The sequence below is a fragment of the Fringilla coelebs genome, assembly GCF_963513975.1.
Source record: "Fringilla coelebs genome assembly, chromosome: 8".
Taxonomy (NCBI): Eukaryota; Metazoa; Chordata; class Aves; order Passeriformes; family Fringillidae; genus Fringilla; species Fringilla coelebs.
Window position 1 is genome coordinate 14,314,127 of NC_140066.1, and position 16,476 is coordinate 14,330,602.

A 16,476-nucleotide genomic window follows, 5' to 3' on the forward strand; every position below is an offset into this window, starting at 1 on the left:
CTGTCAACTGCTCTGCATTGAGAAATTTGTGAACAGCCAATACATGATAAGACTATACCAGCATATTTGCTGTGCTGTAACAAAGGTGATGTACTTCCAAATACCTTATAATTGCCTACACTTTTCTGATATTACTGATACATTGTCAATAAATGTGGAAAAAGTATTTTTAGCACAGATATTACAACTGATAGCATAGATGATCTGTCTCTCTAGTTAGACATTTCATTTTAATCTCAGTGTTCTTATCAAGAAATTCACAATACAGACTTCTTTCCAGTGAGACATGTTTTGTCTGGACTGACCTAAAACATCAGTTACTATACTAACTTTAGAGTTGAATATTTTAGAATAGATACCTGCAATCAGCATGAAAATAATCTGATTCTTTCATCTCTTCCCCTCCTTTTTTTTTTTTTCTTTCCAGTTTATAGCAGCCAATGACAAGCTATGGTTTTGGCTAGAAGTTAACTCAGTGGTAGATTTCTTCACGGTCCCTCCAGTGTTTGTGTCAGTATATTTAAACAGAAGTTGGCTTGGTAAGTACAGTAGTTTAACCTTTAAAATGCTTGTTATAAAATTACTTCAACTTTGCACATTTGGGTGGAGAATTTCTTCATCTTGTGTCATTGTGTAAATAGAAGAATGTTTCCAAAGTAGTTTTCAAAATGAATTTTAAGCAGAAAGGTGGATTTGTCAGAAAAAGCACTTACTATATCAGTTTTATTTTCAACTCATTAGTGTAATCTCCTACTCTAAGTGGTGGAGAACTCCATTTTGGAAGTACTGTGTAACAGTAGCCTGCCTTTATCAAACCATGAATTTGATTTGTCTCAGCTTGCAACCTGAACAGGTGATCTAGATCATTCATTCACTGAACTGGATTGCCATGGATCATTGTCAACAATTACATCAATATATTCTCATTGCATTTTTTAGGCCAGTGTGGCTAAATTTTGAATCCACTGAAGTGACTGATTTGGGAGATACATTTAGACACTTCATATTTTTGCTGGACTGCTAGGAATGCATTAGAAAAGATATGCCACATATAAAAGGAAGTGCAAAATGAAATAGAGAGGACACTCAATTAAAAAACATCCACGATATGCCAAATGGAGTTTCTTGTACAAATGTTATATGCACTTTCATAAGGAAAAATGAATTTCAAATGTTGTGATTTTTTTATTCAAAGAAAACATCCTAAAAATGGCATACTTTGGGAGTGGCATGTCTTTAGACAACATATGAAACCTCACAGTTTGGCGTTGCATTCCTCCAGAAATCCAGGCACTCACTGTCCCTGAAAACTGAAGAGAATAGTTATCTTAAATGTTTCATATGGAAAATAAAATAAACCAGAGGGTCTTTAATAGTCTTTTAACATTGTCATCTTAATATGGAAGTGCAAAGATACAAAAATTATTGATGAAATATTTTTATGTAAAGAAATCAGTAAATTTATAACCACGGAAAAGGTCACATCAGTGGTTATTAGTATGCCAGGGAAGAAAGCAATAAAACAACAGAAAAGATCACTACACATCCTCATATGATTGCTCTCTTTATCACATATCCCTTCTGTCATATATGGAAAACTAAGTAAGGCTTTTTGAAAGAGAAAATGTCATCAGTTCCATGTTATGATAGGAAATAAAATTTTAAAAGAAGGTATGTAAGTAAAAAACATGCTTATCCTTGAAAGAAAATTGCCAATTTCAGTAGCTATAACTTAATCTCAGACTCCTTGCATTATGTGAATTAAAGGGATGGATTTTCACTCCTGCATGGAGTGTATCAGAGTTTCCCAAAAACTTTGAGATTGAAATCCTTGGAGATTAAGGCTATGTGAGAGAATAAATAGAATCACAGAATCCATTGAAAAGGAATATGAAATGAGAAAGTAGCAAGACCACAAACTCTGGGAAATGAGGCAGAGATAATTATTTGGAATGAATACCCTTCATGAAAGTGACTGCGTAATTGACTGACTCATGGTGACACAGCAACCCAACCAACAGTGCTGGCAGGGATAATGAGAGCGTTTGCACATTTAGCAGTTTCTGCTGCATGGTTTTCATAAGTTTTATGTCAGTTTTCAGGAATAGTTGAGCACTCTTAGGGTTGAAAGAATTTCCATAATTACACCAACATCACTTTATCTTGATTTCTTGTTTATAGCCCCACTTTGCCTGTTTCCTCTGGAATCCCCTGAGACATTTATCACCTGCTGAGGCAAAAAAATGGATGTGTTTTTTAATGTAGTCATTTTAGGAGTAACATATTTACAATGTTTTAGCTTTGCACCTGCTTCCAGAGGGGTTTTCATTTTAAATAAATCATCCTTAGTGAAATCATTCGCTAATTCAAAAACGTGAATTGTTTGGATTCCTAACATAGCTTTAATTTAGACCAGCAAGGTGTTTTGAGAAGATGTGATGAAAGAATTTTTAAGTGAATATATCAAAGCATATTCATGAAGCCTGTATATTCCTTTTTACACCTTTGAAAGGGATGGCCAAATTTACTGCCTGTAGAGGTCAAATCATATGTGTAGGACTGAGTGTGTGAGTAGGTGGGAAGGGAGCGTGTTTAGACCATATTATTTAATTTCAGGTTAGATGCCTACTTTGCCTTTTTCTTTTATATAAATATTGTAATTGAGAGAGATATCCTTCTGCTGAGGGGGATTCAGAACATTTAAGTTGTGAGTTTTGCACAAGTTGTCCCCATGGGTATGCAGGATTAGCAGCAGGGAGGTTTTGCCTTTTAGTGAGGCAAGTAAATAGAGAGGGTTTAAGGTTAGGCAATGTGAAAATCACTCCACATTGACATGTTTTAAGAATTTCTTAATGATTTAGCAGGTTTCCTTTGTAGGCTTAGATTTCAAGATCATTTAGGAGCGAAATAAAGTGCACCATCTGGAATGCATTGTGCATCAGGGTCTTTCCAGTTTATTTCATTATTGATTCATGTCAGTCAGCTGTAATGAGTTAGTTCATGGAAGTACTTGGCAGAATCAAAGTTCCCAGTGTGACTCTCTGCCCAATTCTACAAGAGCTGTCCTGGTTTAGCTAGCTGACTAGTATCAGTATAGACCCACAGTCTGAGCAGTATTTTAAAGAAACCAAACTATCCTAAATAAATAATAAACTTTTCCTTTGGAGCAGTAAGTGCTTACAGAAAGATGTGAAGCATAGCAGAGGACATGCTCTGGATGTATCATCTGTTCATGTACAGTAGTGGAAAGCCAGTGGATTTTCTCTGTTCTTATGCTAGCTCAGAAATGTCATCATTCACCAGTTATGTAGCTCTTAGTATGTGAAGCCTTCTTTCCCTGATACTCTTTTATATTCAGCTGCTCTTTACATATATTTTTGCATATTGTTGAAATGCTGTCCATGAATTAAATTTTCAATCAGTATTCATAAAGGATGTTTCAAATCTAGTCTTCTACCTAGACTCCAGTTTGCAGACAACATTTAGTATTGAAAGACAGACCGGATTATGCTTTTTCAAAGTTTTCTAGGAATGTCATTATGATCAATGTCTAAAGTAAAGCTGAAGGCAAAAAAGCACTTCAAACCTGCAAAATACCAGATTTTTAGATTCTGTGGTATCATTTTTGCATGCACAGGACAGCATAAGAAAAGGAAGCACATGAAAAGAATGCATTTGGCATGTGGAAAGAGCTACATATTATTGAAAAATTGGGGGAAGTACAGACAGGAAATAAATTTTTAATGAATCTGTATAATTCAGTGATCTATAGTGCTTTATCATGCTATATAAAAATTTCTTATGTTCTGACTTAGAAGCTGTAAAGATGTGAACATCAGTGTAGTTTGGGATGATCATTTTCATCTAGATCCCATGACATTTTTCCAACACTGTTTTGCAAACAGTAGCATTTGTGTAGATACTTGCTCATAAGCTGCAGCTGTGCTTTATCAAATCATATGTATTGCTTGCACAACACAAGAAACTTTCTGATAATGGTAGGACAGCTCTCCAGGTGCAGAATTCTACAGAGTGGAGAGAATCTTCCCAAGGGAAGAATGATTTACAGGTGATTTTGACAGTGAATTTTAACCAAATTATTTCCATGCATTGCCAAGTTTGTGTATTTTGTTTGTAGTCTAAGTGAAGGTAAGATAAAAGGGTTGTTCGACAGAAAATAATTTGAAATGGGAGAAATAATGGCATCATAAATCTTGTTGTTTGGTTGGTTTTTTTAACCACAAAGTTGTGACAATTTGAGTATCCTAGCTAAGTTTCAGATTCAGATTTTTTTTCCTTTGGATAGCTTGCAGTCTGAAAAATTGGAGAGTCCTACAACAAGTGAATGTCTTCCAGTTTTATTTAGTAAAGACTCAATAACACTTTACGCACTTAAAACCATTATTCTATCTTCTGTGATAGCAAAGCCAATTCAAATAACTGAAATGCCTTTAATCATGTACTTGTATGCTTATGAAAAAAGAAATATTGATTTTATGATCTGACTGTATTGAACTAAATTGCCTTGACAGGATTGTATTGTTAGAGGGGGATTTAACATAAGAAATATGATCTTGGCTTCACATTTACAAGAATATGTGAATGAGGAACTATCAGCCTTAGATTGTGATATTAATACAAAGTTATTAATACAACATAATATATGAATTTGATAGTGTCTTATTACTGAATCACATAAAGATAATAAAGGTCTTTTGAACAATCTTACTTCCATTTTCTGACCATGTGTTTAATCTATTCTACTGTACAGAACATCAAGTGATAGAAACGGTGTGTTTCCTATAAATTCTATTATCAGGAAGATTTTTTCTTCATCCTTGTTCCCTGACATGCCTTTTAGTCTAAGTTGCTGCTGATGCTGTACTTTTTTTTTTTCAGAAAATAATTTGAGATATATAGTGGGGTAAAGAAGAGAGACAACAGTTGCAAATACAGACACATGCAAAGCGTAGAGAACAAATCTCTTCAGGTGGGGATTAGTGCAGTTTGGGAAGGGGATCCTTTTTTCCAGTGTTTGCTCAAATTCTGTCCAGGTCCTGTTCCAGACATGTCAATTAATTTTGGATGAGACTTGTGGTTTCGGTATCAATGCCTGGTCAGAGAAGAGTATTTCCAACAACTGGTGGAAATTCAGCTTTCCTGTTGAATCAGAGAATGAAATTGGTTTAGAGATGAATGACTAGGGAGGAAAATTGAATGTGTCTTATTAAGGCAGTTAAGGTGATGGCGTGAAACCTTCTGCCCATCCAGCTAGTGTTGCTCAAGCTGAAGCTTTAGTTAAAAATCTGTACATTAAAAGAACATTTGTTTTAATGCCCTGTAGACTTTCTTGGCATAATCTCTACAGAGCAGCTCAGCCTAAAGCATATTTGAATCTGTGGAACACTTTACTCCTCTTGGAAAACTTAGACAGTTTAATGGAATTTAGTCACACTGACACCAAGAAGCCCTCTGATAACTTGGTCATAGGGATACCACTTTGACTTTGCATTAATTTACTGGATTTTGGTACATCTACAGGTCACAAAGCTCTGTTGCTCAGCACCTTAAAGTTGCAGTCATGTGCAATAACTTTATCAAGTGTTGTGCATTTCTGCCATCTATTGGTGGAATCTTTGAATGCACATCAAAATTCTTCAATATTTCTTACCAAACTACCATCTTTTATACAGCTTTGATGTGTTGTTTTGGTCATTTTACTTAAATTAGGCATTATTTTATATATAATGGAAGCCAGGTTCTCTAAAATTTCCTAGAAAAACTCTATTTTATATTTGTGTGCATGTGTGCTGCTTTTATATATGGTAACATTTCCTTCTACACCTCAAATGCCTTCAAACAGGTATCAATGAATGTAATGAAAAGGCTTTTGAATGCTCAGTGTGCTTGGTGATTTGAATGGACTGTATTACATTGGCATTGTATTGAAGACAATTTTTTTTCTTTTTCAAGGCATCTTAATCAGTTCAGGTTTCAGAGAGCATGTACATTTTGATAAGTTAAAGTAATGCTTACTTCCCAACAGGCATTTGAGTTGCTGCAATGTTAAGACCAGAAGGTAACCTTGTGACAGGTATATATTTGCCTAGTCCATGACAGATTTTTATGGATATTGTTGCATTCATTTTTGACAATACTCTTCTTTCTCCTCCACTGACGAGAAGTCAAACAAGTAACCAGAAGACGCTGGAGCAGAGCAGGAACACAGGGACAGGACGAGTTTCAAGTGTCATTAGTGTCTGTCATCTGACATGCACAGCAACTGCGTTCTTGCTTCCCTTCCTCTGTGAACTCAAAGCAAACAGGATAATTTACATCAACTGTTCCCAGTCCGTCTCTGTCTGTGGGTGGTACTTAACATTGCACAGAAAAATGACCCTAATAACCTTATGATTTCAATTCTGCTCTAATGGGGAGGGGCGATAGGCAGGGGGGTATCTTGATTTTTTTTCATGTGTAAATGAGTGGCTGGCTTAGCCCAGAAGTAGTCCTAGTTTCTGAATTTTGAGAAGCTGTTGAAAGCTAATATCATAGCTGATAACAGTTATATAGCTTTAAAAAGTGGTTCCTACTGTATTTGCCGGGCTGGATGGACTAACCTCACCTCTTTCATCCATAACCTGACTGAGTAAGAATGTACCTCCAGTGGAAGAAAAAAAATAATCCACTCCTAAATTTATAGTTAAATTCCAAATGTTACCTATGAATTAATGCAGATTGTTTGTTGCCATCCTGCTTCACATGATGGCAACAAACCAGCCCTGCTTGTCACTAATTTACTTGCTTCATTACCAAGAATTTCATCCTCATATATCATTGCTTAGTGTTATAAGGCAGAATATTAATAGAAGTATTAAATAACTTAGGTCAAGAACGCATTCCTGACAAGACTTCCAGGGAAGACATGCTAGATACATTTTAAGACTCCCTGGGGTTTAGTCCATTTAATGAGTGCCATGGCAATGCTGAGTAAATTACATCAGTATTTATAGCTCTGTCACTCAAACATGTCATTTAATGGAAAAGCAAATGGCATATGATGCTTTTCTAAATGTATACTTAAATATAATTACTTGTCTTGACTACTCAATTACTTTGTAGTAGAATTCTTTGTTTTGTCTGCAATTAATTAATAGGCTCATGGTTGTTTCTTTTAAGCTTATGGAAATAACATGAACTTTTTTCTGCAATTTCTATAAACTGCATGTACCAGGCTTCCCTAGAACCAACTCTAAGTAGCCCACAGAGTTTTAAAAACTATTGGATGCAAGTTACCCAGACATGATGACTTAGAAATGTCTGGCTTAACAGATGTGTTTATTTGCATTCTCCTTAGTCTCCTTAGTCACATTAAGAAAGCAAGTATGCAGTCATTACATGACTGGTTTTTTTAAGTTCTGAAATAAAATATGCATGGGAAACTTCTGCTTATTCTCCATCATTACTGAAATGTCCACCATGTTTCTAGTCATGCTATGCTATGATTAAAATGTCTTTACAAAGCAGTTAAGTCTGTGGTTGGTTAATATATTTCATAAATGTTTTATTCTTTTTGTGTTCTGCTGTTTTTAAACTGAAAAAATACATTACTGCTTTGGACTGGATTTTTTAAAATTATTTTTTTATTTTTAAGAACAGTAAGCATTATTAGTGTTTTAATTTAAGTGACCTGAATTTGAATTCCTAGTACGATTTCCTTGTCATATAACCAACCCTCCCTTCAGTGAATACTCAGTATTCTTTCAGGTTATCATATTTAGAACTTCTACAGGTATATTAATGTTTTTAAGCATATGTTTTTCAGGTACTATGCTGTAAGCCAAGCTGGTTTTATGTATATTTCATACAAAGGGACATAAGCAGCTAGACTTTACATTAGCTGGTGTAGCCAAATTATTTGTTGTCATCATTGCTTGGTGTTCTGGGTCATGTTTTTTTCTGGACATCAATCCATAAATGTTAAAGAACACAGTCTGTGAAATTTAGTGACTGAGAAACACAGGTTGCTATTTTGTTGTAGATTGACTGCTAAATTCGAAGTTGTTTATAACAAAGGATTTTAACTTTGCTCAGATTTAATTCAGTCATACTCCCCTCTAGGATAATAAAAGGATAGTAATAGCAAGTATAAAGGATTTATTCTGAAAAGTAAATCACTGCAATTTCCTTTAATAGCCAAACATTTTGCATTTCTTAATAGATATTACATAATTTTCTTCTCTCCATATCCCTTTTCTGTACAGTTAAAATATATTCTCAATAACTGGATGTTATGTGCAAAAAACAACTATTTTCCTTTTATCCTGCTTTTTATTATCAGTTTAATTACTTTATGACTACCCTTGGATTCTCTAATGGTTTCAGTAGTCTTTCTGACTCTAATTAAGTTCTTCTGCTTAAATGAAGGCTACCTGGACTGTTGAGTTTTCTCTTTAATAGAAAGTGAAATAATACTGTAAAAGGAGAGAACCCATTCCCTCAAACTGTTGAGGGAACCCATAATTATTTATTCTGTCTTCTCGCACTTGTGTTTACTTGAATGAGAGAAAGTTAAAAGTGACCCTAAAAGAATTTAGGGTCACATTATCATCAGTCAGATAATTTCCAAATTTTCTTAAACTATCTACAGCATGTAACTGACTTGCACACTTTCTTTAATGGTACTATGAGAGATTAGAGTGATTTCTATGGGTTTTTTTTAAATTTGACTGGTTCTTATGCCAGCTGAAAGACCAGTTGAAAATAAAATTTCATTTCTTGGCTCCCAGGTAGTTTGTTAATATGTATAGTTCCTTGTAGGCTTTTAGTCTAGTCTTTATACACTGTCTCATAGTTATTCCCCTGATGGCCTCATCCATTGATTTTTTTGACTGGGTTTTTTTTTAATATTTTGAATGTGAGTTTGTTGCTGAGTGGGATCTTCTCAACCTTGAATTTTGAATGTTTGTTGTTTACAAGCAACTTTATAAATAATATAATTGATATCTGCCTAAATCCAAAACTAGAAGTCCTTATACCTAGAGCATGATAGTTTATATTTTGGCATTTTTAACATGAGTTCCATGATTTCTGGTTACTCTTTTTGGTCTTTAGCTCATTTTGCTTTTCTAATTTCTGTAACACTGCTCAAAGGAACTATTTTATCTTCTAAACCCTGGACCAGAAGTGCTGCAATGCCCATGTAGTTCTCATTAATTCAGCACCTCGTGTGCTCCAGTGTGCTCTGTGGTGCGTGAGTCTGGGTTTATGTGGAATTAAGAGAAGATGCATTATTCAGTTAAAGTAATTAAAAACCCCAAACTGCATATCTGAGTTCCTCCTGACTTTTTTGCAAGACTGAATTAATCAAAGGCAAATCCTGTTGAGACTGGAATTGATATAAACTGATGCAAAGATAGTTGGGCTTTCACTAGGAAGATTAGAAGTTAAGAATTCCATACGAGACTTGAGAAAGTTCTTTTGTGTCTGTTTTTTCTGAATATCAAAGGGCTCTGATGGAACTGATGCACTCACCTGAGACTGGAGGTTTATTTAAACTGGATCACTCATATCCTTCCAGTAATCTTTTGGCAATTATCTCACTCTATAGATATGAAACTAAGAAAAGTCAAGAGAGAATTTGATTAAGATTTTTCACTCTTGTTATCATTCTACATTCAAAAGGGGAAACTTCATTAATATGGTTATTTACATGCACTGCTTGACCATCACCTGAGAGGTCCAAACCCTACTGGGATTAGGGAAGATGACTTCTTGTGCTTCAGTGCTCCAGGTATCAATATGAGAAAAGCAGTTGGTCAGAGCCTGCTGCTGCTAACACCAAACTTGTGGTTCTGGTCCCTGTCTGGGCCATACACCTGGGAGTTGCACTTGATCCTGGTGGGTCCCTTCCATCTTAAAATATTCTGTGAATCTATTAGGTTTTGACCTTCCTGTTCATGTGATATTTCCGAATTAATTGTTGGATGGCTGAATATCTGTTCCTTTATTCACTATTCTGTCTTTACAGTTGCAGTATTTTGCTATACAAAGTCAGACAGCATACAGAGAAGGGAAACTTGGGAAGCTTTCTTACAGCTGAAATATTTAAGGCTTTTTCTGGAGTTTTGAATTGCAGGATATTTATACCATATGGCAGTTTCATACAATATTGACTTAAGTCAAGGGAACAGTATCCTTCATGGTTTGTCACATTTTGCCACTTGTTTCTCATTTATTTTTGAATGCTTAACATTCTCTAGTACTTCTGTATTTGTACTCTTTCATTTATACGGGGCTTACACTTGATTCACTGCTGACCCACAGATATTTAGCCTTCATTAACCTTGTTATCACCTTCAGCAGTGTTTAGTTTTCATACTATCTCAAATTCTAAATGAAAATAGAAACACATCAGAGCAATCTGTAAAATGAGGGATCAGAGCAATCTGTAAAATGAAGGACATATTTCTGCACCACAAAAACATCTCTGAAGTGATTGACTCTTCCATAGCTACTTGTACTGCAGTGGCTCACCTGATGGATTGCCAGAAAGTTTGCCAATGAAACTAATGATGCTCAGAGGCCAGGGTTTGCAGGTTCTTTAGATCTGCTTCCTTTGGGAACTTTTTTGTTGCTTTTCTTAGTTTCTTCTGTTCAGGGAACTTTTTAATTTGTAACGGTGTTAAAGAAGATGCTGCTAAACTTCGGAGTGCATTTTTGTTTCATTCAGGCATTTAGTTTTTAATTGTTTATGTAAAAGTCAGTACATTGTATTTATAAATTTTATGTTGTTGTTGTTAAAGATTTTTTTCTAAATCTATCTAGTAAACTTCTATGCTTTGATATATATAAAGGGATATGAAGTGAAAAAAATATGTCTTCTTGGTATTTTAGGTTTCAGATATCTAAGCTTTACTTGTCTTCGAAGTTGCATTTACCAGAAGCAGGTTTTCCTGTGATATCTCCCCAGATGCACTTTGATTCAAAAGTCAAATGTTGGAAAAGCAGCATATTTAACTTCATAATTTCATTTGTTGCTAGTAAATATATAGCATAGGGCAAATAAAAAAAGAAAATAATGCATCTTTTAGTTTAGAAATAGTGTTAAAACTTAGAAAAATGTGGGCTTCTACTTAAGTAAAACCGCTGTGAAACTTTCTGAAGCCATTTTCTTGTTGCAGTTATAGGTGACTTATACAGGGAAATTATTTTGCCATCTTTTAAAATCACCTTTTATGAAGTAAGGCAGATGGAACTGTGCTGCATGGACAGGTTTAGTAGACAGGATTTTGTTAAGCATTATCCTTCAAGGAGTGCTGGTTTTATTCAAAACAGTAATGTTGAAGCACCACTGTGGATGTTTAGCTGGAATGAATCAGCTGTGTATTATCTGAAGTGTGAAGAGGTTTTGAAATTTGAAGAGGTTTTGCATTAAAGTTGGGATATCTAGCAACCATAATATTCATAATCAAAAGTAAATTGTTGTAGTCCCTTAGAAGCACAGATGACTGAGAGCAAAATGCTTTTTGAGATTTCTGAGGTACTCAAAACTCTCTAGTCATTAGTTCTCCATCATCACATAGTTACTCTGCTTCTCAGTATAAATTATCTGTCTGCTTTATTGCCTTCCTAATTGCTGATTGTGTTTTTCTTTGACCAGCCCCACACCATGTGGAACGTTTTCCTACCAAACTGAAGGAGTTTTTGTGTATGGGTGAGCTCCTGGTGCACTGCAGAGCTACACTGGTGCCTTTCCAAGCCCTGTGCAGCCAGCAGTCAGTGCCAGTCCCATTCATGCACCCTGCAGCCCCTTGGCCATCCCAAGTGTCTTTGCTTGAAGACAGGGAGTAATTGCAGCTGGCACTAGACTGGGAGGTGTGGATCATACCTGCAGAGCCCAGCAGAAGGTCTTTTTTTGCTGAGAGCTAGCTGGAATGTTAGTAGCCAAATAGAGCACTGACATTGCGTGCTGAAAGTGAAGTGAGGATTATTTTCACATTTTAACAGTTTGCTCAGTTTTACTTAGTTCTGTTCTGGGATGCTTTTCTCTGAAGTTAGTCAAGGGAGCCAGTGAAGTTCAAGTATTGATTGCAGTGTTGTGACAGCAGAAGAAAGAATCACAGCAAGATAAATATAAAATCCTAATATGATGTGAATACCTTCCATAACCTTCACATTTATTATTTTTTTTCTTTTTCAAAATGCTGCCTTTGAAAGTCTCTCCTATTCAACATTGATCTTTCCTGGTACCAAAACTCCTAAGTCCTGGAGGGGTTCTTACCAATGTATGTTAGGGCTGCTGTAGGTAATAGGTTCAATTTTTAATTATGAACAGAAGTGATTAGTTAATTATGTAAGTAAATGAATTAAAATTATTTTATTAGTAAATATTATAATTTGTGTTATAGATATATAATTTATATATATTTTATGTGATTTCATTATTTGAAATTTAGATACTTATTAAAGCGTAGTTAATGAAGTGCTTTTTAATGCCTAACATGGTTGGGACAATGCTAACTTTGAAGAAAAAGTTATTTTCATAGTGGCTAGTGTGCAGGCAATATATATCATGATGGTGGGGCATCAATGAACATCTGAGTTTCTGTATGTGTAATATTGTGAATATAAATTAAAAGGAGGTGGGATTCTTTATAAGGCAAATTATATGATTTGGGCTTTTATTGTCTGTTTCATTCCATATTTGGTTTTTTCTGTGTTATTTCACTTTCCTTCCTGTTGAGGGCAAAGTGCAGATATCAGCATTGTAAAAGCAGAAACATCTGGAAATATCATCTGAATTCTTTCATGTTCACTCTCACCTGGGAAATTAATCTAGAGAAAATTGTATATCATTGCATGTGGGGCACATCCTGTAAGAAATATGCTGCATTCAGTGGAAAATAGCCAATGATACGTAGATTTGAGGAACAGAGTCTTCTAGGAAAATTTCAGACACCTATTTTAACTAGGCACTGGCTCTAATCTACTCTGATAGTGCACAGAAATATCACTATCTTGTCTTATTGATGGGGTAACATCAGCCTTTAAGGGAAAGCATTTCTGTGCACCTGAAAATGTGAGAATTTTTTTCTCAGTAGGCAGAGCACAGATTTTTCCGTCTAACGTGAATTTGAAGAGAAGAGTTTTAAATGCTCCCTCCTTTACTGCCTTTATTCTTGACTCACTCTTAGTGATGAATTGACACTTGCAGTTCTCAGACCTCGTATTTAAACATGATGCACTGCTGAGGAGGTGAAGACTATTTTTTTAGTACTGATTAGGGTGAAATAAGGGGTGCTGAAACATGGTGCATGGATCTATACAACAGTTGTGTTTGCAAAAAGAAAAACACCATAATCTTTAATTTCTGTGGAATTTTATGACTAAGTTCTTAATCCTGCAGCTGGTCTGAAATACTCTGCTTATTGTTTGTACAATATAAATTTGCACCATACTCATTCTGTACATTGAGTAAAAGTCTATTGCTTCACCAGGATAAGCATAAATATTTTTTGAATATTTGTCATCCATCTGGTCTGAAAACAGAATTAATGTTTTTTGCACCTGGATTACAATCACATACAGACTTTTGTGATGCATCATTTTCTCCTAAAATTATCTGTATCTGCTCATATCCGTTCTTCAACTATTTTCTTCGTGCAGCTCAAAGGCTGAAGAGGCTCACTGAAGAGGATGCATTATATCATACCAGTTGGTTAGAAGTGAAATACTTGACTCCTTGTCAAGCCCTATTTCATAGTATGCTCATTGTTTCTTTGGCAGTTCTGGCCTGTGCCTTGTGACTCACGGGAGCAAAGACAGGCAGAATTGCGAGTCTTTTTTTAAATCAACCTCCTGCAGCATGAGTCAGGCTTTAGATCTGGCCTTTGCCCTTCCTTTGCCTTTGTTCTTATCATTTGTTCTGCCCTATGGTTGCAGCCTCTCAAAATAGCATATTCCTGATTTTAGTGCAATTTGTTCCTGATGAATGCCAAGGAAAATTATATAAGATGCTAACTTGTGATTTTTCAGGAAGGGAAGCCTGTTTATATTGAGTTGTAATGGTCACTTTAAAAAGCAACCCCCAAATTTCCAATCTCCTGTGCAACCTTCTTTGCAAGGTTAGCTTGCTGAGGTTTAACCTCTTATTTCAAAGGTCATTTTGGTTTTAGTAGCACCATCAGTAAAGTGTACAATTAATATTTTTCTCCCCAAATCAAAGAATTAAAAAAAAGGCATATTTTCCATTTATTTTGAATACGGACTCACAGCATCTGGACAGGATTACACAAATGTAATATTAAAAAAGTAGAAAAACGAGAGCTGAATAAATACTTTGCCTTCTTAACTCTCTTTTACCCCCTAGGTCAATATGAATACTGGTTATTCTTCCCTTCACGGTTTCAATCTTTTGTTAAAAATGCACCAACTCTGGTCACTTTGGTGGGATAATACTTCTTTTGTCATATAAAATGTTGACAAGTTTTATGGTTTCCCTGGTTTTATGCAAAGATCTGCTCTTCATTTACTGCTGGCTATATCTGTGCTTGGTTTATGGAATATGACACAGTTGTTGCCTGAAGTGGTGTAAAGCAGAAAAGTGAATGTTTACATATTGAGTGACTGGTTTTATTCTTGCCTAATGCCAAGCATTCTGAAAATGGTTTAATAGCTTAAGACTTTGAGACTAGGAGATAAAAAATAAATAATGCAACTACATGCGTTTTCTCAGGAACTCGAGATTGGATTGTAAATTTACATTTTAAATAATTTCGTGAGATTAATGAGTGGTAAATTCTTTGCAGAATGAGCATTATTCTGATTCTGTCAAAATCCATAGAAGTTGCTACAAAGCTGTACTAAAAAGTAGTTGTTGACCAACCTGTAGAGCTTTTAAATTCAGACATAGCAGATTATTTTTTCTTTGAATAATGCTTTCACCATTTTTGAAATAGCGGCAATGAAAATTTTATGGGCCATTTTGTGTACAGCAAATGGCTTTTACATTGTCGTTTCAGAAGCAGCAATTTAAAAGAGAGGAAAGGTAGCATGTGGAAAATTCTGTTTTCACTTGCTGTAAATTAAATTAAAAATGAATTTTCAAGGAGAGAATAGTCACAGGATATTCTGTGACACAGGATATAACACAGTTATTTTTCTCTGCAGCAGGTTTCTCCTTGGCATGTTTCCTTGTGTTTTGTGTTTTTTTGCAGATTGAGGTTTTGAGCACAACTGTAAGTAAATATTATCCCACGAAAGCACAGCAAATCCATCACCCCTGTCTAACCTGTGTTTTAAAGGACAATGATTTGATACCCACTTCTACCCATTACATTGGTTTTCCAAGGCAGGCTCTAATCTTCCCTTGCCCTCCTTCAAGATGATATAGCAAGTAACTAGTCCCTGCATAGCCAAAGGTAAAATGGAGCTTAGCTGCTGACAAGTCTTGCTTTCTTCTGCATATTTAAGCTTAATAGCTTCACATTTGGATGGACTTTGAAACAAGTTGTCATTTAATTATAGCAGCAGTTCCATAAGTATGTAAATCTGTTTTTATGGCAAGTTCAAGGAAGGTCATGGAGTGATGTCCTTCAAGGGTATGGTTCTGTAGAAAATATGAAAAACTTCATTTGTTAGTAGCTTGGATTCGTTGAAGGCAAAATGGGTTGTTAAAAGTCATTCTAGAGCTCCTTATAACACAATGTTTGTTAATTAGTTTGGATTAAATACTTCAGAGCAGACTGCAGACATTTCAGGTACTGCTGCTAACATGGGGTTTGGGAGTTTTAGGTCTACCTCAGACCAGGAGGCCAAGGGCCATGTCCTTCACAGGGGTAGGAAACAGGGATACTTTACTGATGGCACCTTCATTTGCCTAACTGGACTCCAGACCTTCACTCAGATGCTCATCTAAGCTAGAATACCTAAGGCATTCTTCTGGATAACTGAAAAAAAACTTAGTCTACAGGGAATAATTTTCTGCAATCTAATTTTACATCTAATATAAAGAAAATTGGCCAAGTAATAGATTGATATTATAGGTGGTAGTAAACTGTAAATGTCACTGGACAAAGAAGCTGTCTTGAGTAATCGGGTTTTAGAACAAAATACTAAAAAAATATTAATTTGGATAGCAGAATGTCTGCACAGGAAGGTAATACCAGCAGCTTTGTGTGACTGGCTGTGATGCTGAAGAATGCTTCTCAGCACAATATGCCGTCATCCTGCTGCTGCTCAAATTTATATACATTTTTTTAAACTTGTTGAGAAGGTTTATTTTAGATTTAATCCTAGTTTGTGTCATTTGATTTATCTTTTCAGATTTTGATGTATGCAACAGATTAAGCAGTGCACTGACCGAAAAAAAAATGATAAAAATCTGCCTATGCCAGGAAGCTGAGGAGTTAAAAGAATACTGTCAAATTGTTAAAACCAAAATAATAGGTTATATAAACTAAACAGCTTGGCTCT

The 16,476-nt window shown here is 35.3% G+C and overlaps 1 protein-coding gene across 8 annotated transcripts in view; it reads left to right on the forward strand.

Annotated features, from left to right (window-relative positions):
- Nucleotides 1-16,476, forward strand: part of KCNMA1 (potassium calcium-activated channel subfamily M alpha 1) — a gene marked incomplete at its 3' end in the record, with an annotated part of 410,494 nt that overhangs the window by 235,182 nt on the left and 158,836 nt on the right. For all 8 annotated transcript variants that reach the window (XM_084210399.1, XM_084210401.1, XM_084210403.1 and 5 more), the window contains one exon: nucleotides 428-539. In XM_084210399.1, coding sequence (XP_084066525.1) covers nucleotides 428-539 — 112 coding nt within the window. The remainder of the gene's footprint in view (nucleotides 1-427; nucleotides 540-16,476) is intronic.